The sequence below is a fragment of the Magallana gigas genome, chromosome 1 (assembly GCF_963853765.1).
Source record: "Magallana gigas chromosome 1, xbMagGiga1.1, whole genome shotgun sequence".
NCBI classification, from domain to species: domain Eukaryota; kingdom Metazoa; phylum Mollusca; class Bivalvia; order Ostreida; family Ostreidae; genus Magallana; species Magallana gigas.
The window spans coordinates 47,037,770-47,064,671 of NC_088853.1; the positions used below are offsets into that span (position 1 = coordinate 47,037,770).

At 34.7% G+C, this 26,902-nt stretch overlaps 2 protein-coding genes across 3 annotated transcripts; one reads left to right on the forward strand and one right to left on the reverse strand.

Annotated features, from left to right (window-relative positions):
• Positions 1–1,435: 1,435 nt before the first annotated feature.
• On the reverse strand, positions 1,436–2,047 carry LOC136275987 (protein starmaker-like). Its single transcript, XM_066086484.1, has 2 exons — positions 2,020–2,047; positions 1,436–1,857 (listed from the first exon to the last, which is right to left on the reverse strand). Exons 1-2 carry the CDS (start codon positions 2,045–2,047, stop codon positions 1,436–1,438), a joined length of 450 nt encoding a protein of 149 aa, XP_065942556.1.
• A 1,312-nt stretch (positions 2,048–3,359) lies between these two features.
• Positions 3,360–23,680, forward strand: LOC105343176 (multiple epidermal growth factor-like domains protein 11). 2 transcript variants are annotated; one of them, XM_034465215.2, is made up of 8 exons: positions 3,360–3,491; positions 3,986–4,054; positions 8,591–8,659; positions 9,107–9,634; positions 14,174–14,314; positions 22,815–22,929; positions 23,122–23,180; positions 23,286–23,680. In XM_034465215.2, the coding sequence occupies exons 2-8, from the start codon at positions 4,039–4,041 to the stop codon at positions 23,567–23,569; spliced, it is 1,212 nt and encodes a 403-aa protein (XP_034321106.2). In that variant the 5' UTR covers positions 3,360–3,491; positions 3,986–4,038; the 3' UTR covers positions 23,570–23,680. The 2 variants fall into 2 exon arrangements, with proteins under 2 accessions (XP_034321106.2, XP_034321105.2); XM_034465214.2 differs by having other exon boundaries at positions 3,363–3,491; positions 23,119–23,180.
• The last annotated feature ends 3,222 nt before the right edge of the window (positions 23,681–26,902 follow it).

Below are 26,902 nucleotides of genomic sequence, written 5' to 3' on the forward strand. Positions count from 1 at the left end.
TCCAGGTGGACACAGGTAAATTCTACTTGTGCAATGAATGTTTTATTTCTCTCAAACCTTATCAATGGTACATGAGGTACAAAAAACAAAAATATTTACAAATGTACAAATGTAGGGTAAAGTTTGGAAGAGTACAGAGTTAAAAAAATCGAGCTAATTTTTTTTAACAAATATGGACATTTTTTTTAATGAGTCAATGTCATTGGTATTCATAATGTTCCCAAATTTATAAGTATTAACATTTGTTGAATATTTTTCTTCAATTAATTTGTAGCGGAATAAAGAAAATGCCTGGCATTCCATAACATAGTGGTATTCGTCACCCAAAGTGTTTTTATTACATAATGAACAAATTCTATGAAATCTTTCTATGTTATTCCATCTCGCAGTTTCAATAGATAATTTATGATTACAGGTTCTAAATTTTGTAAATATGAATCTTAGATCATTTGGAAGTTTCATATTAAGATAAATAAAATTTCATGTCCAAAGCTTTTCTTAAAGATTCTGCAATTAAAACATTTTCTACACTCCTGTACCACTGTCTTGTAAAAACTTATTTAGGAGTGTCTCTTTAACAATAGATTTTAGCCATTTTGTACTAAAAAAAACTTTGAGTAATCTAGTGCCCCTTTAGAGGACCCCTTAATTGCCTAAAATAATTAGGTGTTTGTTTTGGCGAGTAGCCATTTGGGGAAAAAACCGTTTGTTTAACCGAGGCGTTGTGTTCAGTTATAACGGTAATTTAGTGGACCAGTTTGTTTAACCGAGGTGTTGTGTTCAATTATAACGGTTATTTTTTTATCAGTAGATTTTCTAAAACTTGTATTAAATATATTGTAGACGAATATCACTTTATACTTGTATGCTCAATGTATTTAGCATTACAATCAAAGATAAAAAAAAGTGTTACTGGTGTAAACCATCCATGTACAAATTAATACAGTTACTAAGTGTTAACAATATCAAAGAATTGTGTAATTTAGGAAAATTCATTTATAAAGCCCTCACACCCAGAATGGTTTGAACTTGTCTACATATTGCCATTTGCTGAAATAAATTGCTATCATTATTTATACATGTATTTTTAATTTTTCAGTGATCCTGCTCTCATTTGAAGACTTACCATCAGAATTGGTTTATCATTTGCATGATGACGGGCGTTTAATCAATGATTTCATCATTGGGAGATGTCTGAGCTCTTCTTTTGCACAAAGAGGGGGACTGTTGGTTTGACTAATGTATCGATTTGAAACAGTCATTTGTAAAAAACGTACATTTATAATATGTCTGTCTGTCTGTCTGTCTTCTGTCTGGTTGTCTGTCTGTCTGGTTGTCTGTACGTCCGTCCTTCTGTATGGATGTTTGGTTGTCTGTCTTGTTGTCTGTATGGATGTCTGTCTGGTTGTCTGTATGGATGTCTGTATGGTTGTCTTTATGGATATCTGTCCGTCTGGTTGTCTGTCTGGTTGTCTGTCTGTCTGTACGTCTGTCTGGTTGTCCGTCTGTCTGTCTGGTTGTTTTTATGGATGTCCATCTGGTTGTCTTTATGGATGTCCATCTGGTTGTCTTTATGGATGTCTATATGGTTGTCTGTATGGATGTCTGAATGGATGTCTGTCTGCTTGTCTGTATGCCAGTCTGTCTGTATGTCTGTCTGTCGGTTGTCTGTATTGATGTCTGTCTGGTTGTCTGTACTTCTGTCTGCTGTATGTCTGTCTGTATGGTTGTCTGTATGGATGTCGGTATGGTTGTCTGTCTGTCTGGTTGTCTTTATGTCCGTCTGTGTGGATGTTTGTCTGGTTGTCTGTATGGATGTCCGTCTGGTTGTCTTTATGGATGTCTGTATGGTTGTCTCTATAGATGTCGGTATGGTTGTCTGTCTGGCTGTCTGTTTGTCTATTTGTCTTTATGTCTGTCTGTCTGGTTGTCTTTATGGATGTCTTTATGGATGTCTGTATGGATGTCTGTATGGTAGTCTTTATGGATGTTTGTATGTCTGTCTGCTGTATGTCTAACTGTCTGGTTGTCGGTGTCCAGGTAGCATAGTGGACAATACACTCGCTTTTCACCGCTCCGACCCGAGTTCGATCCCCGTGATCGACAGAGGTCGTATGTGATAGGGTTTGGCGGTCGCCCGCTTGGACACGTGGGTTCTCTCCGGGTACTCCGGCTTCTTCCCACACCAATGACCCCCTCGCGCTAACATCCGTGCCAACGAGAGATATTAATATAAGTTGTAGAACTTGTTTATCAATCGTTGTAAAATAAATAAAGTTCAGTTTTTTTTTTGGTTGTCGGTATGGTTGTCTCGCAGTTTGTTTTAACTTTCCAATACAGCCATGACGCGAAAAACGGGAAATAATATCAACGATTCCCTACAATTACTTTATGTTATACTCTGTCCCGACTTTTTGCTTCCACCACTTTTTGCTTGATATTTCAATAATAGTAAATACCTTTGTGTTCAAATTACGTTCATCCACTAATATGAAAAATGTCCAGATTATCTGTTTTGAAATGCCCCCTCTACCGCTTCAGGTTTCAATACACATCCAAAAATTGAAAGTCTACGTAGATTTTGCATTGCATCAGCCATTAATAAGCCCGGATGATAATGTTAAAAAATTGCGCGATGTATTCCGAGTGTATTCCGAATGGATGGAGAAAAGATGTAAACATTTCCCATTACAAATCTTCGTAAGAAAATTGTTTTCGTACCTGTGAAAATTTAAGAGTGAAAAGGGATAATTGTTCAATGAAGATATCTTGGATATATTCCCTTTCACCGATTTCAATTGTATCTCTTTCACAGGTATGTGTATTTTTATTAAAAATCATCAAAAATTGATGGAAGCAATAACTTGGGACAGACTATAATATAGTAACTGTAAAAAGTCCATAGTTTGATGCATACATGTAGTTTGATTTCTCTCTTTTTGATCTCACTTTTTCTTTTCTCTCTCTCTCCCTCTCTCTCCCTCTCTCTCTCTCTCTCAAAAAAAAAAAAAAAAAAAGCAAGACACTGGTACCGATATTATTAAGCTATTAGTCTACGAAGTATTTTATTCAAAAATATACATATAAGCATATAAGTGAATATGGATTGAACAGCACCCAAAAATAGCCTACAATAGTTCTCTCCATCAGAGATTTAGCTATTTAAGATTATCTAAACCTTCTGTACCGAAAAATGAAAAGCTAGCGGATCCACACATCTACATTATCTATCAACACGCATAGAACGTTAATTAAAAAAAAGAAACATGTTTTCAAAATTATTTTTGATGTATGGTACACAATATGAATAACAAATCCTGTTTTTACAAATTCCGTTCAATACAACTTCTCTTCAGGTTAAAAGCTCAGTCATCCAGATAATTTAAGCAATTAAGACAGATGATTAATCAAGCCACGGCTTTACGCTAAATTCTTCTTCTCTGTTGAATTTCTAATGATGTAACACCTGAGACTATCTACAGGAAGGTTAGGTAAGTAAAACAGGATTTAACTTCCTTTATTAAAAAGTAAACGTTCTATGCTTCTAGTATTCTAGATATGTTCCTATACATGTATGACTTTTGGTTACACCTTATAAATTTATATTATCTGTGCATATATATTGATTGGCAGTAGATTTACAGTCTTTGTCAAAAGTCGACGAATGTCAGCCACGCCTCTCGCCCCGGATTTTGTTTTCAGATCTCTGTTGCATATATTATAACATTAATGCGTCTAATTTTGGAATTGGACAAATACGACTGGGTTGACACAATGAATAAGAACTTTGACAGATTGTGTGTGTGTGTGTGTGTGTGTGTGTGTGTGTGGGCGGATGGTCCATGCGTTCAAAAGATTGCTGTGGTGAAGTGTCAAACTAAACAACTAAAACAAACTAAGAAACAAACTAAACCCAACTTCTATGACCTTGAAGTTTGCATAATAAAACAAAGATTGATTAGTTCACATTTTACTTTCCTTATAGAGCAATAAAAACGATGTGCTGAGGGGTGAGAGTCCCAGGTAGATACTAGGAACATGGACCAGGCTAAAGGTAACTGTCTTATTTTGTTCAAAACGTACAGTAAGGTTAAGATTGTTATATTTCTAATTTAGTTTTGATAACCCAAATTGTAAAGATGAGGCATATCCACGAAGGTATTCATCACATATAAGATTCATCATTCTGATTTCCTCGCAAATCTGCAGAGACGAAGGAGTTTCATAATATTTTTTTGTACATATAAGAAACAAGTTTATTTATCTCAATTACTTCAATAACATAAAATCAACAAATCGTTCAAACTGCAAGCATAAATCAAATAATTTATCTAATCATTAAAAATGACGAGTTTGTAAATAGGCGCTTTACGCTAGGGAGGCTGTTATCCATCACTTACATTTAAAATTGGATAAATTATGATGCCCCCTCCTATTCCAGACAGAAGCAAAAACAAGTTTTTTTTTAAAATTTAGAACCTGAATATTTATCTTTTATATCTTTTTATGGAGCTCTACATCTATAAAAATGTTACTTTTTCTTCATCGAGTCAGTTCAAATTTACAAACATTCGCTTTGTGCATGTCAACAAACATGACTATTCAAATTTTCTGTTTTACCATTTGAGTGATTATTAAGCTCTACGAAAAAAAAATAGAGACGAAAAAATTGTTTCAAGGTCTGTTTCATCAATGCTTTTTATTTCGTCGAAATGGTGTATTAATCGCTCGGCAAGCCCAATAAATCTTCATGTTACCAATTTATGAATCAATATCCTTTAATCAAATATAACTAATGAATCAGAGATAGGCAAAATATACAAGGAACGTAATATTTTATTATTATCGGCCGCAGGAGCGTTATCATGGACGGCAGAAATATACAAAACGAATAGCTAACTTTTAAAAACATATTGCATAGGCGTCGGAACCAGTGGGAGGGGGGGGGGGGCTAGGGGGAGGAGAGGGCTTAGCCCCCCCCCCCCCCCCACTTTTTTTTGCAAAGTTACACTTAACTATCAAAATTATAGCATCAAGGAGGGGCAAGACCCCCCCACACACACACACTTTTTATCGCAGCAAACGTGGTATTTCTAAAACATGAAGTACATTGTATCAGTACTTTAAGGTGCCGCCCTCACATTTCCGGTTTCAAAATGTAATGAATTGAAAGGAAATATTTAGAGTGATAATGAAAATTGTAGCTATAGGTATACTACGCCCCCCCCCCCCCCCCCCCCCCCACGAATTAGGAATTTCATGATTTTGGGAAATGCCATTTTTTTTTGCTTATCAAGATTTCTGATGATAAGTCTAGCCCCCCCCCCCCCAACTTTCAATTAACTTCCGACGCCACTGCATACTAACATACAGACCAGCTTTAAAAAACAAAACCAACATCCTCTAATGCAAATTAAACAGACGCCAATGCAAAACAATAGATCATTGATGCAAAACCAACAGTCATGCACTGAATAAACGCTAGATGGCGTGCGAAGAGGTATCAATAGAAATCGTACCCTGAAAAATAAAAACCTTCCGGTCCCTTGACTTAAGAGAACGCTTTCATGCGCGGATCCACAATTTTTTTGTATGGAGAGGGGGAGGGGTTGAGTTGCCATAATTTTTGTGGTGGGGAGGGGGCATATGTCAAATAATTTTGCCTTCTAAATTTAAAAACTTTGATTTTTTCAGGGGGGGACTTTAGCTTATTTACATAACAAAGTTCTGCATTTCGTTTGTAATTTGAATTTTGACTACCAAAGTGTCGTTAAACTGCTATAAACGAGTATGAATGCCTGGGACACTTATATGGAAAATCCAAGGAAAGTTAAAAGTTATTAAAGAATATGCCCGTATCAATTACTAGATTCAAATATCGTTTATAAATACCAGGGTTTTTTCGAGAATGGTAATAAAAAACATCTGTTGTTCCTACTTTAAGAAACTGCTATAAACGAGTAAAGGGTGTTGCTAAAACGCGGAACGGAAAACGGAACGGAAAGCGGAACGGAATAGAATGAAATGTAGAAAATGTTATGTTATGTTGTTATATTATGTTATTTACCTGATAGATGTGTTACACAAGCTAAAAACGATATACTTTATGCAATTAATTTTAATTTATTTTTAATAATATCAAAACTGTTATACATATTTAAGTTTAAATTTATTTTGAAAATGTAAGATTTTCTCACAATTAACATTATATGCTTAACCACTAGTCCCAGTTTATCAAACTAAACAACATATCCAGTTCTCTATTCGGATTGAGTTGCAGTAATGTACAATTACATAGGTAAACGAACGCCGATATTAGAAGAATTCTAAGGTGACTTTGCAGGACCCCTAGAGCGTTAGTGATCCAATGAAATAATTCTGTTTTTAAATTAGCGAGACGATAAGGTTAGCAAACCGATGTTGCAGAAAAAACATCATGTTTGAATTTTTTAAAAATAAGTATAAAATCCCAAGAAAGTTTCGAAGTCATGAAAAATACAACAAAACGCTTCAACCAACTTCCCTACACTATTTCTCCAAGAATATTACAAACAGGAAAATAATTTAAAGGAAGTTATTTCAATAGCTTATTTAATCAAAATGAGTGTTTATTTCATTTTTCCGTTTCACACTTTATTAAGCAAATTGAATGCAATGATTAGCAAACTTTTGATAATGACCATTCGTAAAAAGAATATATGTTACAAAGTAAAAGTTTGTGTCAAATTGTATTTCTTTTAAATGTACATGTATTCTTCTTAAGGCCGTTGTAACGAGAAAACGTTTGTTAATAGAAATATCCAAATTAGATGATGCATGCAATGGTGAATCTAAGGGGTGGGTGAATTAAAACTGTTTTTAATTCACATAGGCATCGGTTTTTAGGATGTGCCCCCCCCCCCCACTTTAAAAAAACTGATGCTACGTACCTGTATTGTGTAGTTTTTAAATGTAGGTCATTGTGTAAACAATGATACAATAAAAAAATATAATTAGTGTTTATCGAATAAGTTATTTATTGCATAAGAACAGTTTTTATAAGTATTTCAGGTATTTACAAGTAATTCTTGTTACGATTTCTTCAAGGTACGTTTTCTCTCGGAGAAAATGCATTCTAATCTGTGGTATGTTTTCTCCTGATGCTTTTTTTTTGCACAGTGTTTATTCAGTGCACGACTGTTGGTTTTGCATCAATGATTGTTTGTTGTCTGTTGATTTGGCAAAAGAGGCTGTTGGTTTTGTTTAAGCTGGTCTGTTTCTTATTTTAGTATGTTTAGAAAAAAAAATAGTTTTGCATAAACGTCTTTTTACCCTTTCCGCCGCCCATACGTTATTATCGTTCACGGAAAACACTTATAATTTCGAAAAGTCATGAAGAAAATATATTAAAATTGTTTGACGTCTAGTTAAATTGATTTTTAGAAGAAATATTTCATAATTTCTTATTTTTCATATTTGAGATTGATACATTTAAAAGATTTTAGTAAAAGATTTTAGCTCACCTGAAAGCGGAAAGCTCAAATGAGCATTTCTGATCACAGTCTGTCGTCCGTCGTCCGTCTGTTGGTAAACTTTTCACATTTTCAACATCTTTTCCAGAAACACTCGGCAAATTTTTACTAAACTTGGCACAAAACACTCTTAGGCAAAGGAATTTCACAGTTGTAAAAATTAAGGACCACACCCTTTTTCAAGGAGGAGATAATTAAGGGATATTAAAAATATTTGAGAAATTTTCAAAAACCTTCTTTTCAAGAATTTAAACTTGTTTAAAAGCATCCTCATGTAGTGAAGTTGTGAAAATCATGACCTTCGAGGGTAGAGTGGGGCCACAATTGGGGGTTGAATAAATAAATAACATAGGAGTATAAAGAGAAACAAATTGGTCCAAAAAGCTGAAACTTGTATGGAAACATTCTCAGGTAGTGAATATTCAAAGTTGTGAAAGTCATGACCCCGAAGGTAATGGGGATTTACTTTTTTTTTTACATAGGAATATATAGCGAAATATCTTTTAAATTTTTTTCTCAGAAACTAATCAGCCAGGAAAGCTGAAACTTGTGTGGAAGCATCCTCATGTACTGTAGATTCAAAGTTGAGAAAATCAATAGGATGGGGCCACAATGGGAGTTTGAATTTTAGCATAAGAATATATATAGAGTAAATATTAAAAAAAAAACCCCCAATTGGCCAGAAAAGCTGAAACTTGTGTGGAAGCAGCCTCAGGTAGGATAGATTCAAGTTTATTCAAATCATAATCCCCGGGGATAGGATGGGGTCACAACGTGGGGGGGGGGGGGGGGTTAAATAGGAATACATTGAGTTAATGTTTAAAAATCTTCTTCTAAATAACCATTTGCCTAGATAATACAACAATTACTTATCAGGTGATACTCTACAATAGTTTACGGACACCAAAGGTGTAAGCAGTCACGCTGATGCAAGCGTTTTTTAGTTTATTGGCTAAAAGTTTTAATTTATAAGTATAGATATATAACCGAAATAGTTTTGAATTGGTTTTAAATAGTTTGCGGTCGATTTGATGTTTTGCATCAGAAATATTTTGTATGTGGCGTGTCTTTTGTTGTAGCTGCAGTGTGTGTATTTGTGGTTGTCGTGTCAAGACTCTCTACAGCACAGCTCACTACCAGCTCCACCGGTAAGAACAATCACCTAACAGGACAACAAGATTTGCGAACGCTTGCTACTGCGTACAAGGATAACCGCACTATAATCGTGTTCTCCTCCAACTAAAATATAAATATTGTCAAGTCGAATTTAATATCGGTACTAAGCTTTATTATTAGGTATCGAAAGCCTTTTTCAGGCACTTAAGATTTACCTTATAGTCCTCGATCTTCACTCGTCGACTTCGACAAGATTCACTCACAGCGTTCTGTCTCTGCTGTATATACCCTATTGTCATGTAACAAAAGTCTTAGAGAACAGTACAGAGTTCAAAACAGGAAGTCATAAAACAAAAATTTAGGAAGCCGGAAGGGATATTTGATTTTCATTTACTACTTCCGCTTCAACTCAAAGAATAATTCCTTTTTCTTTAATTCGTTTAACCAGTGACGGACTTGATATTTTCCGCTCATTTCAGGGTGTGAAGAAGGAACATTCTTGTTGAATGGCAGATGTGAGAGCTGTAGCACAAACTGTAATCGAGGCGCCTGTGACGTCACAGACGGGCGGTGTTCGGACGGGTGTATACAAGGATTCTACGGCCAGACGTGTCAGCATCCCTGTCCAGACAACTGTTTATATGACCAGTGTAGTATTGACACGGGGTTTTGTAATTTTGGGTGTACACATGGTTTCTATGGCGACATGTGTGACCTAACCTGTAATGAACATTGCAATGAAAAGAAATGCAAAAGAGACTCCGGCTACTGCAGCGCCGGTTGTGTTCCAGGATACTTCGGAGACAAGTGTGACTCGGCGTGCAACAGTCACTGTATCCAGACGTGTGAACGAACTTCCGGTGTCTGCGACGCATGCGTGGATGGTCATTACGGGGCAAACTGTACGGATACGTGTAGCACCGGATGTGGAACTCTCAAGTGTCGACAGGATAACGGGGAATGCTGGGACGGCTGTAAGACGGGATGGACTGGGCCTCAGTGCGCGGGTTTGTGTTGTGTTTCGCTTATGTTCGGTTTGCATATGTACCTTATTAATAATCAATTAATGATTTGATTTTTATAAATTTTTATACATGCATGTTATACATGTATATGTAGGTATAAAAATTATGCAAGTCATTTTCAGGTCAATTGGACCGAACCCCTTTTTTAACGTCACAATTCTATTACTAGTATTCTTTTTACTTGTTATCGGTACTATTTCAAAGGAATCCGATATTGGTATTGGGTTTGAAACTAACTACATGTACATATGTAATATCGAGTGAATCGTTTACAGCTAAATCATGTTCACTGATCGATGTAGCCAAATTAGACTATAAGACCCTTAATGTTATACTATTACTATGTCCAAAGATATCCGCGATTTACATTTTGCTTAATTACTCGATATTTATAAATATCATAAGGTTCCAACAATGTTTATTCAAAAGCATGAAAAAATTCAAAGATTTTTCCTTTGAAACGCTCAACACACAACTAAATATAAAGGAGTCTACATGGATGTTGCATTGCAACAGACATATATGTACCCGGGCGATAACGTTGAAAAATTGTGCGAGGTATTCGGACTGGCTTCCGGATGGAGAAAAGATGTGACAGTCATCATTCCCTATTATAAATCTCCTTAAAAATCTGCTTTCGTTCCTGTAAAATTTTCCAAGTGAAAAATTACAATGTATCTATGAAAATATCTTGGATATTTTCCCTTTCATCGATTTTAATTGCACTTCTTTCACAGGATATGTGTATTTTTATTTAAGGTATCCGATCCATAATAGCCCCAGATTTAATGAATCTGGATGCATAACAGATAAATGTATATGTGGGCTTAATACTCACTATACTTTGACATAATTTTCGGATACCTTAAATTTTATTTAATTGTGCTGCATAAATATCTTGAGACAGACTATAAACAGGGAATGACTAACAACAGTTTATTGTCTAATAATGTCAATGGGGGATTTAATCTATATAATAGAATTTTTCTCGCATTTACAAGAAAATCGATTAAGATTTGCAACAATATTAATAGCAAGCGCATTTATATACACACACAAAAGCAAGAGTCACACTTTACTGACATATCGTCCAATTTTAAGCTTATTTTGCATGCATGTACAGTAAGTATAAGTAGTGAAGAAATAAAATATAAAGGTCATTTTGAACTATATAAATAGAATAAACAGAAAAATAAACAATTAAAACAAATTATGCAGATATTGCATATTGTCAAACCTTTAAGTTGGAAAATGTGATACATCCACAAACAGGGACCCGGGGCCCGGATACAACGTATGTAATTAGACTCAGATATATAATCAAATTAAAAAAAGACTTGAACCAGGAAATTATTTTTTAAAAATGTCAGATAACAACACAGTACAAATGAAAAATGATACTGTATTTACTGTTTACACATTTGACCAAATTAAACACAAATTACATTTTACAGACTGATCAATTCTATCCAAAAGTAAGGAACGATTTTAGGGGGAAGCAAGTCTATGTATTTTGAAATTTTTTTAAAAAAAACTCTCTCTCTCTCTCTCTCTCTCTCTCTCTCTCTCTCTCTCTCTCTCTCTCTCTGAAACTCTCTCCCTCTCTCTCTCTTTCTCTCTCTCTCTTTCTCTCTCAATTTTTTTTAACTGTCAAAATATCGCTAAGATGACAATGATGCATAGTACATGTATGTGTAATTCTTGCTGCGCTCGCCACAAAGGTAACACCGTACAACATATCATTGTTACATTCTCAGCTATTTTTCTCTTCTTATGATTCTGTAGGTATTTACTAGATTTTACATAATAACAGACAATTTTGGAATAACACATTTTGAGGCGAAATAACCAGTCAAATTGCCCAATTATTGCGAAAACTCTAAACACTTTCGAGGCAGTATCATTCTTTGAATTAAGAGATTTAATAAAATCCACTTACCATAACGTCTGAATTTCCATAGGGACAAAAATCAAACCAAAAAATCTTTTTCCAGATGAAGTCAACAAATTTGACTTTTTAGAGAAAAAGTTGATCACATTACACGCCCTATGATAACTGATAAGGATTTGATAAGGCTTTCATTAACAAGTGGGAAAAAACCCCAAAGCACTGCATTTAATTCACAACGATAATAATGTCATGATGTTTAATAAACCGACCGCAGCAAGAGGCGGGCGAGGCTTAATGGTAACCCGCATATATATATATATATATATATAAGAAAAATCAATGAAAAATAGAAGTTGAATTAAGGGTACTAAGGCCAAAAAATTTTCTTCTAGTTCATGGACGGCGCGCAAATGGCAACCTCTCGGGCCTTTCCGGCAGGCTAGGAAAAACACCTGAAATGTATAACCTAGGCGTCCATGACAACCCCCCCTTTTTTTTTAAAAACTTGCTATAAATACAACTGTTACACATTTTACGATGTATTGAGATGTAAGCTAGACTTCATTTAAGTCAATGATATACCCTAAAATATAACACAGAAGCGACTTATAAAGCTGTCTAGCCGATACTTATTTCAATGGGAAGCGACTCCATTTTGTATAGAATTCTAACATCCGGTAATGTTAATATATTCGAGGTGTTTTTCCGAGCTTGCTGTAAAGGCCCGAGAAGATGCGATTGGGACGCCGCCATATTGACCGCCATTTTGTTCGACAAAGTTAACTCATTCATTAAATGAGTGGGCTATTCTATGTTTATTGTCCATTAACTTTATCAAAAACTTTCCAAGTTTTCAATGCAAAGTAAGTTGAATAAAAATAATTTATTATTCAAACCAAGGCACTGTTGATAACTTGTCATTAGACTTCTATGTTTTCTTTAATGACACTTTGGCAGACAATACTGAAAATTCAAATCTGTACTTTATTCATTTCTCGAGAAAATGAATAATCAGTAACAACAAGTTTTGTCAGGCGGCGCAATGTGCGACGTCGAAAATTTCCAGTTTTACGTTGTTGCTAAACCCTCCACAATGTTTACGATAACATTTTTATCTTCTTTTTTTATATATTTTCTAAGTACAAACGATCTGTCGGCTCCAAACTGGCCATGTATTACCTGTTGTCTAACGTCCGTCTTACCGAAATGTGTCGTTCTGCATTTTGACGTCCATTGATATCGTTCGAGGTTTCTTTTTTTCACTTATTGTCATCATACTTGATCAAATATTTTCAATGTTGTTTTACTACTTATTCACAAAACACATTTCTAATCGATTTTGTTCATTTCATTTACTTCCAAAGGCGCTTAGGATTTATTTCATGGTCTTAACAAAATTGTATCAGTTACTGCTGCGCCGCCTTAAACGCTGACATCGTCATTTTATTACAAGTTAACTTTTCAACTTGTCACAAAACTATCTATAAAATATTTAAAAGTTTTGTTATAGCCAAAACATTTTCTGAGTAAATAATAGAATTATTATCAAATATCAATGTATGTTTTATTTGAATTTTTTCATTCAAAAAATACTTTTCCTCGCAATTTTCTTTTCATTATGTTGATTTTAACTTTTTTTTTACATTGCGCCGCATGTCGAATTTCTGATCTAACGTGCTTTCATTTTACTAATTTAATCTCAAACAATATTTGATTTTAAAACATTATTTGAATGCAAATTTCTTGAACCCTTTATGGCACTTTCATCTTCCTTTGTCTTCGATTAACTGAATAACGCCACTTGTCTACGCTATTTTGGAACAACCCTCGTATGTAGGTATATGAAAATACAGTGTCAATAACTAAAGCTCATATTTCAAAAATTGATATTGTTCTTTAATAAATTAATCACGGCTCCGATCGATCTCTTAGTCCGTACGACCGAAAAAAAAACTCGGTCGGCGATCATTACGGATCTATTTCGAGACAGACAGAACGCTATGTTTTATGAGGTTTTTAAAATATTAAACGTAACACAATACTGTAGTGGCTATAAAACTTTTAGATTGTCGAGAAATTCATTTGTTTTGAATCCATCAAATCGTCTGTGTCAGTAATACACTGAAATTTAAGATACTAGTAAACCCTAGCTCAAATACATCTATTTACATATTGTAGAAGTTTGAAATTAAAATGAAATGAAGAATAACCATCAGTAACAGTTAGAAATCAAACGGAGAAAATAATGGAAAAAAATGAAAATGGAACAAAAGTAGGAAACAGTAGTAAATAAATACAGATTTACCATTGCAGTGTTATTCAAATTAGACTGGGACACCACCCGCTTCTGTACCGTACGCTACATGTATATACTCGCAGGGTTTCGTTGAGCAGTAATTTTACAAGTCTAACCTTAATCAGATTTTAAAATACTATTGAAACATAAACTATTCTCGCAGTTACATATAATTGTTAAACGTATAAGATGAATATCCCTTGAATTAAAAAAAAAAACCCTCAAACGTTATTTACTCTTGTTCTATGTAATAGATAAATGGATGGAGATTTTTTCATTTTGCCATCATATTAAAAACAATAAAATGAGAATGATATTTTATGATTATGTATAGCCTGCTCAGACGGTTTCTATGACATCAACTGCACCAGTCGCTGCAACAAAAATTGTCTGAATGAACTTCAGTGTGATGCCGTAAATGGGACATGTTTGACCGGATGTAAACCTGGCTTCCGGGGAGAGGAGTGTTCGATAGGTACGTGTGCGCGTTGAATCATCCAGAAATTTTTGAAGTGTAATAAATGGACGACAAACCTAATTTGCGCATGCAGTTGCTATATTTTCGATTTAAGGTAGTACGAAACACCCCTGAAATTATTTATTTGAAATATTTTCTGAAATACACAAAATAATGACTTAATATAATGTAAAAATTAATTTCAGTCCATTATCTTAAGAAAAAAATAAATCATACCCATCAATTACTCACGGCCAAATAAATTTAGGTTACAACGTATTTCAATAATTTTGAAACATACATTTGGATGGCACCGTGTTCATAACTATGATTTTTGTGCAATTTAGCCTTATCCCATTTAAAAATACTTGTGTTCTTTCTGTCGAACAAATTTCAAGGTCATATGAACAGGTCAAAGGCCAAATATGATGACGTCATCTAGGATTTTTATCAATTTATACCTCCGTCAAACATACTTAAACCTTGATTAATCTAAAACCAATGGTTAAATTTTCTTTATTTTTATATATTTTAATTACAGGGTCATGACAATCATACTGTTAAATTTTATTCAAATTTGAATGATACATTTTCTTTTTAGCTACCGTTAAGTGCTGCAAATTTTCGTCTTAAATGAGTATTCACAAGCACTAGGTTTACATTATATTGCATGAGAAATTATCTTAAGTTACCAGCAAACTAAGGCTCGTCGCACAGACTGCAGACTGCCAGCTTGTGGAATGTGTGACGTCACAGGAATGTTGAGTATTTTTAGCACAGACTTGGTCAGTCTGATACGTCACAGATACCCTATGGTATTTTTAATTCAGGAATGCAAAATATTTCATAGACTGATTCTACTAGGTTTTGCAGACATTTGCATCATGAGTATTTTTAGCCCAGACTTTAAGGAATGTACAATATTTTCATAGCCAATCTAAAACATGTGAGAGAAAGGAATGCAGTAAAGACTATAAGTACTTGCATGCCACACTTTTTCTATATCATTTTTACTTGAAATTTTAACGATGGAAGACGCTCACCGAGAGATCCTGAAAAGAAATTATTCAACGTTAGTTTGGGAAATGTCTCCTGAATTAGTTGTTGAAGAGCTTTATAGGAAAAGACAGTTCTGCGCCACCCATCCGTCTTATAAGAAAATAGAAGGCATCCCTCACTTTCCCTCACATTGAATTATATAGAAGATATCCCTCACTATATAACGAGTATTGAGGGATGACTGATAAGTAGGTCACTGGTCATTTCAATCACCTGTGGAATGTTTGGATAAACCCTGGAAAACATGAGAAAAAGAGTAAATTTGGAATTGGTGCACACTAAACGGAGATTGCGTAAGGTGTGTGCCAAACCAAACTTTCAATTCTTTAAGATATATAATGAAGATTTGGTGGCGGTCAATCTTAGAAAATCAAACATTGTCCTTAAATCAACCCATTTATGCCGGCTTCTGTATACTCGACCTCGCTAAGCTGCTCATGTTTCAGTTGCATTATGACTTTATGAAATCCACTTATGGAGATACAGCTAGTCTTCTTTGTACCGACACAGATAGCCTTTGTTATGAAATTCAAAAAGACGATATTTATTAGGGCATGTATAAACATCTCTACCTCTTTGATACCAGTAATTTTAACAAGCACCACTTTCTGTATTACAAAACGAACTGTAAAGTTCTTGGAAAAATGAAAGATGAATGTGGGGGAACACCGATACAAGAATTTATTGGACTAAGACCTAAAATGTACAGTTTGTTATACGATGGCCAAGAAAAGAAAACTGCAAAGGGAGTGAAAAAGTCGGTGATTGAAAAAGATTTGAAACACGAATCTTATAAGCAAGCTCTCTTTGATCATAGTTCTATGAAGCATTCAATGAATATGATTAGAAGTGTCAACCACCAATTGTCACCCCATCCCTCTTATAAGAAAATAGAAGGCATCCCTCACCATTCCTCACATTGTATTATATAGAAGATATCCCTCACTATATAACGAGTATTGAGAGATGACTGATAAGTAGGTCACTGGTCATTTAAATCACATGTGCAATCGATCGGGTGGAATGTTGACTGGGTCACTGCAAACTGCGCGCTGACCACCGAGTTTATTGCCCCTTTAAACTGAGGAATGTGAAGTCTGCATTGTATTTAAAGAATATTTGTTACCTTAATAACATGATAAAGGAAATTCCAATAAATTTAAAATAGATAAAAAGCAATATGTTCACAATGCAGTTGCATTATTCAATGAACTGGAAGGAACACCTAAAACATATATATTTTTTAATGTGAAAAATCCCATTAGCTATGCAGGTCGTACGAAAATTTATCATTATTTAAAAAAGGAAGCAAAATATTCAGTAGGTTTGAGTGCTATCAAACAATGGCTGCAAGGCATTGATGCCTACAGTTTTCAACGTCCACAGAGATATATTTTAAGACGAACAGAGTCATTTCCCAGGGTTTAGACTTCCTTTGAGATGGAGATTTAGCCGACGTTTCAACACTTTCAGAAGACATTGATATAATATAATATATAAAGTATTTATTCATCGCCATCGACGTATTCTCAAGATATGCTTGGGTTAAACCTCTGAAAAACAAACTCCACGGTAGTGTCATAGATGCTTTGAATGGCATTTTTTAAAACGGGACGCAAGCCTAAAGAACTTCAAACAGACAAAGGGAGTGAATTAAAAAATCAAGGGGTCGAAGATTTTTCAGAAGACAAGGAGTTGATCATTACGTTACACATAACGTCACTCATGCCAATTATGCCGAGCGGTTCATTCGAAAGTCATGATGTATCGATATTTCACCCACAATAGAACATACAGATTTACAGACTGTTAGAAATTATAACAGTCGGCCACACAGATCGTTAAATGGCTTATCACCTAGAGACATAAATAAAATCAATGAAGCGGTGACTTGAAAGAAATTATATGTAGATGTCTTGAAACCCAGTGTTTTCAAAAAGAAAGCGTACTAACCACGTAAGCGTTTCAAATTTAAAATGGGAGACTATGTAAGAATATCAAGCACCAAGCACATTTTCCTGCGGGACAAAATTACGGATTACGGCAACGATCCCATCGAGGGAACGTTTTATGAATCTGAGCTTCAAAGAGTCAACAAAACCAGAGACGACTTGTGGAAGATTGAGAAAATCTTGAAACGGCGCAGATGAAGAGGAAAGGTAGAAGTCTTCGTAAAATGACAAGGGTATCCAACGAAGTTTAATTCCTGGGTACATGAGAGACAGCTGCAAGATATATAAAGAGTCTATTTAAAAACTTGCCATCATTTTCAACCCTGCAGTTATGAAGCCAACATCATGCTCTATCTGCCAGAGAGAATTTTCACGCCCTGATAATCTGAGGAGACATTTACGAACTGCTCATGGGAGCAGTGAACCATATCCTCAAATGTCTGAACCGTATCCTCAAATCACAGAACCGTATCCTCAAATCACAGAACCGTATTCTCATCAGGATTTCACTCCTCCTCCTCCTTCTCCTCCTCCTCCTCCTCCTGATTTCACTCCTCCTTCTCAGTACCTCACTTCTTTAAAAGAGAATATGTTATCAGAAAGCATGGAGGATAAGTTTCAGTTCGTGCATCCCTTCACCATGATCGTTGCGGGACCAACTATGTCGGGAAAATCTACATGGATCAACTACTTTTTAATAAACAGCTCATAATCCCCGCACCTGAAAGAATTTTGTGGATTTATAAGAATTATGTGGATTTATAAGCAATGGCAACCCCTTTATGATGAGTTTAAGTACTGGATTTCAGGTATAAAATTCATTCAAGGGATAACGGAAGACATCAAAACAGACAAGTTTATTAACTCTCGCGAAAGAACACTGCTGGTTATTGATGACATGATGAAGGATGCCACTCAGGACAAGGAAATTTGTGAACTATTTACGGAGGGTGCTCACCATCGCAACCTAAGTGTGATCTGTATTATGCAAAATCTGTTTAACAAAGGAAAGGAAAACCGAACAATGAGTTTAAACAGCCAGTACATAGTTATCTTTAAAAATCCAAGAGATCGACAACAAATTGCAACCCTTGCACGACAAATGTATCCTGGAAATTCAAAGAAGCTGTTGGATGCTTATGAAAATGCAGTGTCTTTTCCCTACGGTTCGTTGATTTTGGATTTAAAACAAACAACCCCAGAATCGATGAGACAACTCAAATCATCACTTGACAGCAGATCGACAAAGTAATTGGACGTCTGTAAAACCCGCTCCCCACAGATCAAATCAGTATCAAATCAGTATCCGATTGAAGAGATGGCGTACCACCAAAGACCGGGTACTCAGAAGTATTATTATCCTCCCTCCTCTAATTCTTGGGCTACACCACTAGATACGAGAAATGTACAGACAAGGGAAATCGATGAGAAATATCCATCCTGTTCAGAATGTGGTACCATGTTTGCCAGCACGTATGATTTACAACGACATACCAAAAATGGTTGTCCAATGGAAGAAGAAGAAGATGATGCAAAGTCTGAGGTTAGTGAGGAGGATGATGACAGTGGATTTACACTCCTAGTCAATCAAGTACTGGAAGAAAATCAATCTCAGTTCGACAGAAAATTGGATCAACTTATGGATGAAAATTCCAAACTCACTCGGCATGAAGCTCGAGAGGAAGTGAGAGATATGATGCTACCGAAAGACAGAGCTCTGCTTTTCAGAAAATACAAACGTATTCTCATGATTACATCTAACCTAAACAAGAGCAAACTGCATCGTGCTATCCGAGAAGAAATAATAGCTGTAATGGAAAATACCGATATAGATGTGGAAACTGCTATTTCTCGCGTTCTTAATAAGCATAAACAAGACTTTGATGAATTACTTGAAATTGAAGATATTACTGATGATGAAGAATCTGATGAAGAATCTGGTGAAGATAAAGAGTCCGATGAAGAGTCAGGTGACGAGGAGCAATTAGAAGACTGAATATAAGTGGCATCCTCAATAGTTCTAATGGGGAGGAATAAGAACTCAATGTCAAGTTCCAATTTATTATTGATATCAACAAATATTGTACACATACAAATTGTAAACATTATTTCAATTATGCATATATGGAATAAAAAAAAGAAGAAAAAAAAACCATATATATATATACACTGTCGTTATTTTTTTTCAATGTAAACCCATCTATACAATTTCAGAGGTATCAAATGGCTCTATTTTCTAATTTTTTAATGTCCATGAGTATCCGTGTGTATACCTGTATCAAGTACATAACGCTTGTCATCATATAGACTTGAGTTGTTTTACGTATTGACACAGAATACAATTGGTGGTTGACACTTCTTCTTTCTCTTTTTTTTTTAATTCACACATTCTGCAGACATTCAATGCATGATTAAGTTGCTTTAAGTATACCGGTAATAATTCAGAAGTACAAAATTTTATTTGAGAGAGAGAGAGAGGGGAGGGAGAGAGAGAGATAGAGAAGGAAAATTCAAGTAAAAATTGGATTCCAGATGTTTCAATGAGTATCAAAAATCTCATTTTCACCTTTTTTGTAAGAAATAAATTTCTGTGTTTCTTAGAAGAGCTTTAAAGACGACATTGCATAAGAAACACTCAACTGTTTCTCAGTACACCTTGCTGTGTAAATAAAGTACTTTAACCAAAGAAAAATGATATTAAGGATATCTTTGCTTTTACCAAGGATGCCTAGAATGAAAGTTTTCTTGGTAAATGTAACCTTAAAATTGATTTTTTCTTCTAAAGAATCACAATCCCACAATATATGTTCTATAGTTTCCTCTTCTCTGTGACAAAAGGTACACATTTTAGAGTTTACTTTTTTAATTTTGAATAAAAAAGGGTTTGTTGCTAAAATGTTGTTGATTATTCTGTATTGGAACCACTGAAGTTTACATTTTTTTGTTATTACAAAAGGTAGTTTATTGATTAATTTCCATTCCATGTCCTCTATATCTAATAATTCATTCCACCTTCTTTTACCTGTTATCACAGATATTATTGTTTAAAATATCATAAAAGAACTTTGACTTTTAACATTTCATAACTTTATATATGTTTTCTCTGATAAGCGGGTTTGCTAATTTTCTTAAAGTTTGGTTTTCACCCAATTTTCTGATGTATGTCTGCCACCTTGATTAACTGCAGATGTTATGTTTGTATAAAAAATCTTTACCCGCTGTCTAATAGTGGGACCAAAGTTAAAACAATCTAAAGTTTGCTTTATAAAATTCCAAGATCAGGTATCAAAAGCCTTTTCAAAGTCGATAAGCAATCAAAGACCGGGAATTTCTTAATCTTCGGTATATTGCATTCTGTCAAATAATAACCTTGTGTTTTCTCCAATATATCTATAAGACATAAATCCAGTTTGATCTGGATTTATAAGTTTATGTAAATATTTTTTTAATCTAACAGCAATACACCTAGATGCAATTTTGTACACAGTATCTAATAGAGTTATAGGACGCCAGTTCTTAATATAGTGTCTAGCTTTGTCACCTTTAGGTAGCAAAGTAATTACACCATGTCTTTGTGTGACTCATAATATATTATTTTTATATCTATAATTTATAGATCTAACAACAAAAACACCAATGTATTTCCAAAAAACCTTAAAAAATTCTGAAGAAAAACCATTCGATCCAGGTAATTAGCTTTCATACTAGAAAGTGTTTTTGATGCCTCGCTAAAAGTAAATTCACCCTCTTAAGAATCTGATTCCGTTTCGGACAGTTTAGGAATGTCAGCATATATTAATTCATTATTTAAACCAAAGTTGACATTATCTAACTTGTGTTCATATAATTTTGTATAAAAGATTTTAGTTTTAGTGGTTGACACTTCTTATCATATTCAGTGATTGCTTCATAGAACTATGATCAAAGAGAGCTTGCTTATAAGATTCGTGTTTCAAATCTTTTTCAATCACCGACTTTTTCACTCCCTTTGCAGTTTTCTTTTCTTGGCCATCGTATAACAAACTGTACATTTTAGGTCTTAGTCCAATAAATTCTTGTATCGGTGTTCCCCCACATTCATCTTTCATTTTTCCAAGAACTTTACAGTTCGTTTTGGAATACAGAAAGTGGTGTTTGTTAAAATTACTGGAGATGTTTATACATGTCCTAATAAATATCGTCTATTTGAATTTCATAACAAAGGCTATCTGTGTCGGTACAAAGAAGACTAGCTGTATCTCCATAAGTGGATTTCATAAACTCATAATGCAACTGAAACATGAGCAGCTTAGCGAGGTCGAGTATACCGAAGCCGGCATAAATGGGTTGATTTAAGGACAATGTTTGATTTTCTAAGATTGACCGCCACCAAATCTTCATTATATATCTTAAAGAATTGAAAGTTTGGTTTGGCACACACCTTACGCAATCTCCGTTTAGTGTGCACCAATTCCAAATTTACTCTTTTTCTCATGTTTTCCAGGGTTTATCCAAACATTCCACCCGATCGATTGCACAGGTGATTGAAATGACCAGTGACCTACTTATCAGTCATCCCTCAATACTCGTTATATAGTGAGGGATATCTTCTATATAATTCAATGTGAGGAATAGTGAGGGATGCCTTCTATTTTCTTATAAGACGGATGGGTGGCGCAGAACTGTCTTTTCCTATAAAGCTCTTCAACAACTAATTCAGGAGACATTTCCCAAACTAACGTTGAATAATTTCTTTTCAGGATCTCTCGGTGAGCGTCTTCCATCGTTAAAATTTCAAGTAAAAATGATATAGAAAAAGTGTGGCATGCAAGTACTTATAGTCTTTACCGCATTCCTTTCTCTCACATGTTTTAGATTGGCTATGAAAATATTGTACATTCCTTAAAGTCTGAGCTAAAAATACTCATGATGCAAATGTCTGCAAAACCTAGTAGAATCAGTCTATGAAATATTTTGCATTCCTGAGCTAAAAATACCATAGGGTATCTGTGACGTATCAGACTGACCAAGTCTGTGCTAAAAATACTCAACATTCCTGTGACGTCACACATTCCACAAGCTGGCAGTCTGCAGTCTGTGCGACGAGCCTTAGTTTGGTACTACTACAAGAAGGTCTCCTGTTTAAATAGCAACTCAAATATTTGTAATATCTTGAAAAATAACTTAATGGCATAGAAAATTATAACAATGACTATTTCATTTTACACTCCACCGAAAGGAGATTCCAGTGGTAGATTTGGGGCAATGTGGGCAAAAGCTTTGAGGTTGGATTTTTTTTCTTCAAATTTTACGTATTAAATGATTTCATTCCAAAGAAAAAAATTTAAGAAATATTGAATGATAGGAAAAATTTAGCTTATCTGTTTTGTACTACCTTAAATTATCAATAATTCTGTAAGGGAATATATATATATATAGACACACACACACAATAAAGTTTTCGGTGACTAGCGCGCGTAATGACGTCAGTTCACGCTGATGGTTTCGCTGATGGTTTCTTCTTCCAGAGGTGGTTCTGAAGGAAGAGGGTGGGGATATCCCGACCATCGTGGGGGCCGTGGTGGTGGGCGTTCTGTTCATCATCCTCTTGATCCTCGTCCTGATCCTCGTTCTCATCAAAAGGTACAGTACCGAGGTTCTCATCAGCTTTAGTGTAAATATGGACATAATGAATAGTTTATGTGTAAAATGTTTGGGAAAGATCGATTTTTAAATTTTTAAAATCTTCTTTTGCCATGTATGTCGTAGATTGGGCATCAAAGGTTTAATTAAACATGCATTAAACATATATTGTTTTTTTTATCACCATAGAAGAAGAAGGAAACGAAACAAGGACTTTCGTAACCGCGAATTCGGGAATGAGAGTAAAAGTCGTACGTAATAAATGCTTTAAACCAACAAAAAAAACCACCAAAAACTCTTTTTGACACAAGTTTAGAACAGTATGATGTATGACGGATATTTTTTTTTTGCTTCAGAAATCTCACGCATGGACATTCAGACGGATAAGGTTCTAATGTGGAATGACAAGGCTGGCGACAGCGGCGTGACACCGGCCGGCGAGGCTGACCACGCCTATGAGAACACCGACATACAGAAGGCGGACCCAAAACTGGAGGGAGGTTCTGATCAGGACTCACTAAATACAGACGAGGAGGCCCCAGATCCAGCAGAGGGAGATAACTCTGGCCAAGTTGAGAGTTTGGTGAACAATGAGGCCTCCATAACGACAGAGGTCGGGAAATCTGACAAGGAAACTTAAATTGACAACAGTGAGGATCTGACACGGAAATAAATTACGGCCGCCCACCACTGAAAGACAGCTTAAGGCGTTTTACCCTTTTTATTTAAAAAATAAATATGATCACGCTCATCACTCTCTTGAATTATCTGATTAAATTGAAACATTAAAATTGGAAAAATAAAGTTTTTAATTTGGAGGTCAAATCGTTTCCTCCAAGTCCCTTTTAAGTTATTTTTCCAACTGGAATAAGTAATAGTGAGCTTTTAATTTGAAAGTACATTTTTATAAGCACGCGTTCTGTAAAATGCATGAAATACTTTAAAAAAGAAACGTTCAGATGATATTAAACTGTAGCTGGATGTATTATATACCACTAATAAAGAGAGTTAACTGTTAGCATAACGTAGTATATGTCATGTGTACTGTTTAAACAATGTAAACTACGTGAATATGATAATCGCGGAACATCACAAATAATTTCTTAATTTGAATAAAAATGGAAACGTGCTGTATTAGTGCGTGCGTATCAAATAATTTCTGATGGTAAAAATGCAGACCGAATTAAACATTCATACCTCATCGGCAGATTAAAGCTTATGGATAAAACAGGTTTTAATTTTGAGAATACTCTTGAAAATGACATTTCTACTGCGGAGAACAATGTGACAGACAGGGGACGGATCGCTGGGAAAGTGGTAATGTGGCTCATAAACACGAAGTCACAGAAAAACAAGCTTTCGGTTAATATGCATAGTGATCTGAAAATTTACAAATGTTTACATAACTAGTCATTCGGGTCAACAAAGAGTTTAATTGCATGATGTCAGCGATGTTTAAATTTCCTGATCTAACCTTTAAAAGGGAAAACGCACTGGTTTCTTTGATAAATAATAACTGTTGGTAAAAGAAGTTAATTTTGATTCTTTATGTATTTATTACTTGTAATTGAAAGAAAAAACTCTCAACTGATTTGTTATTTAAAGATAGTTTAATAGAGAAGGGAAAAACTTAGTATGTGTGTACTTTTCTTGTACATACACTAAGTGCTCTCTCTCTCTCTCTCTCTCTCTCTCTCTCTCTCTCTCTCCCCCCCGCCTCTCTCTCTCACAACGATATGACACAAATACAATTTTTACAAAAAAATTACTAATAGAGAATATTTTACAGATAAAAAAAAGAAGTATTATTTTTCATGTCATTTTGTTCAAACTTTGTCAATTGTACATGAAATATTAAATAATATTTTGATTTAACATATTCTGTTTGCCTGATAAAACATAATTGTTACTGCAAAAACTAAAAATAATGACAGAAATAGCTTTGGTTTAGTCAGTGTATTATAATTTCTTCGACAATTAAAAAAAGCCAATTCAAAAATAGGCTTTATTTAATTTGATGAAATGCTGAGCGTCTGTTTTAATGTATTTACGTCTGCTTATAAATAACGAATTTATTCTATTAATTAACAAATTGACGAAATCATGACGGAAATGTCGACTGCATTATATCACAGGTTTAAATAAAGTAGCTGCTTAACTTAGATAGAAGTCTAGTCGACAGTGAGAAGTTTCCGTTATCCCACTGCATTTTCGAAGGTGGGACAGCATTTATACACAAATTGCGATTTCAAACTAAACTGATTCTTACTGAAGACTGGATTAATATTTAAATTTACACGTGTTGCAAAGAAAATGTTTTAAAGATTTTTTATTTAGAAATAGTGTTAAGTCAACGAATTAAGAAAAATTCAAAGCATGCGTGCGTTTGTTGTGAGGACATACCGCGCGAGCCGTGTGCTGCTGGCGGCCTGTGTCTGTACCGCCGTCTGCTTCCTGCTCTACACTGACCTGTCTGCTGACGGACAGGCAGACGACACGTTCCCCGGGACGACCGCGGACCCAGACCAGTCAGACTGGACAGGTATAGACTCAAGTGAAGTGGAGGATCTCGATTTTCTCAAGTTTTTACGTGCATCGAAACAAGTGAATCAAGTGAAGGACTCACGGCCAGACAGAAACCAGACGTATATGTTCCGTTATGACGTTGTTTTGATATGAAACAGTTTCAAACAATAAGTGACTTAATTTAATGTAGAGAGAATATGTTCATGAAAATCTGGTCCAGACCGGTTCTATGTCTGCTGGTTGGATTCTGTGAGGATTAAGTCTGTGATATCCATGCATTGATCAATGCCTTAATTCATTGTTTTGTATATGTTAGACTAGTATATAATCATTGAAATGGTTCGATTTTTTCCTTATTCATTAAATATTAAGATAATTGTTGAATAATATTCAATATGTTAGACCAATATAATAATAATTTCTTTTTTGTAAAATCGATTTAACGAGCCTTTTACATATGAAGAAACATTTTTTTCTATCAGACTCACATGTTCACACGAAGAATAAAAACGGTAAGAATAAGTTAACACGGTACTAAGTCTTGTAGTAACATTTCTACACGCGTGAGTAATTATACATGTACGATTTCCTTTTTACAGAGTCTTGTTGTTACAGTCCACCGTAATTCACTTTACACCAGAAACACTGAAAAACAAAAAAATGCAAAAGTAAATTTAGTGCATTTTAAATCAAATTTGGATAGGTTTAAGATATACATCAATCAAATGAGGATTTTTTTTTTCAAAGGTGTCCAATATTATTTACAGCCAAACTTTTGTACATGATGATAACTTTTTATAGGTTCCAAATCCTAGAAGTGTCTACTTTTCAAGAAATCCACAATTAACATGAATTATTTCTGTGTGTGCTATATTTAATTGATTTAATGAAGTTTATATATCAATATTCAGATAACGAATTACGGGGCTTGAACTCACGGCCTATGGAACCCACTCTCCTACCAGCGAGTGACCACCACTCTTTTTTTTTAAATCTTTTATTGATATTAAACATTATACATACTGTACATATCAATTCCTAAAAGCAGCAATGTCTAATAAACAAATGGATTTATACAAAAGGACAAGTATTAATAAGTGAATATCAACACACCCTCCGTTTCTTTAACTAGAGGATTTCTGTATAAAAATAATTTGGAGAAAATATTTCTTCTGTTTTCCTTGACACACAATTGATATAATCATTCTAGACAAGACAAAAACCTTGCTTCCGATGACGAACGGACCCTACAGCGCTGGCCGCGCACTACACGGTCGTCTGAGATACATTGTACAGGTGGAATAACGACAATTTAAGAGGATCTTAGCGATACAAATTGCATAGATATAAACATGTATAATAAGCACTGTGGCAACGCACTTTGAAAAAATTACGCACTTTGAAAATATTTTTTCAAAGTGCGTTAAATTTGAGACGAAATCAAGGT

Bases quoted from the DNA above. Each gene is read 5' to 3' on its own strand.
- LOC136275987 (XM_066086484.1), bottom strand. From the start codon at position 2,047: ATGCTACCTGGACACCGACAACCAGACA. The intron at 1,858-2,019 runs GTTAGACATACA...CGACATCTATAG, and splicing joins TGGACACCGACAACCAGACA to AGACAACCATACAGACATCC.
- LOC105343176 (XM_034465214.2), top strand. The intron at 8,660-9,106 runs GTAAGAACAATC...CGCTCATTTCAG, and splicing joins GCTCACTACCAGCTCCACCG to GGTGTGAAGAAGGAACATTC. The intron at 22,930-23,118 runs GTACAGTACCGA...TTATCACCATAG, and splicing joins ATCCTCGTTCTCATCAAAAG to AAGAAGAAGGAAACGAAACA.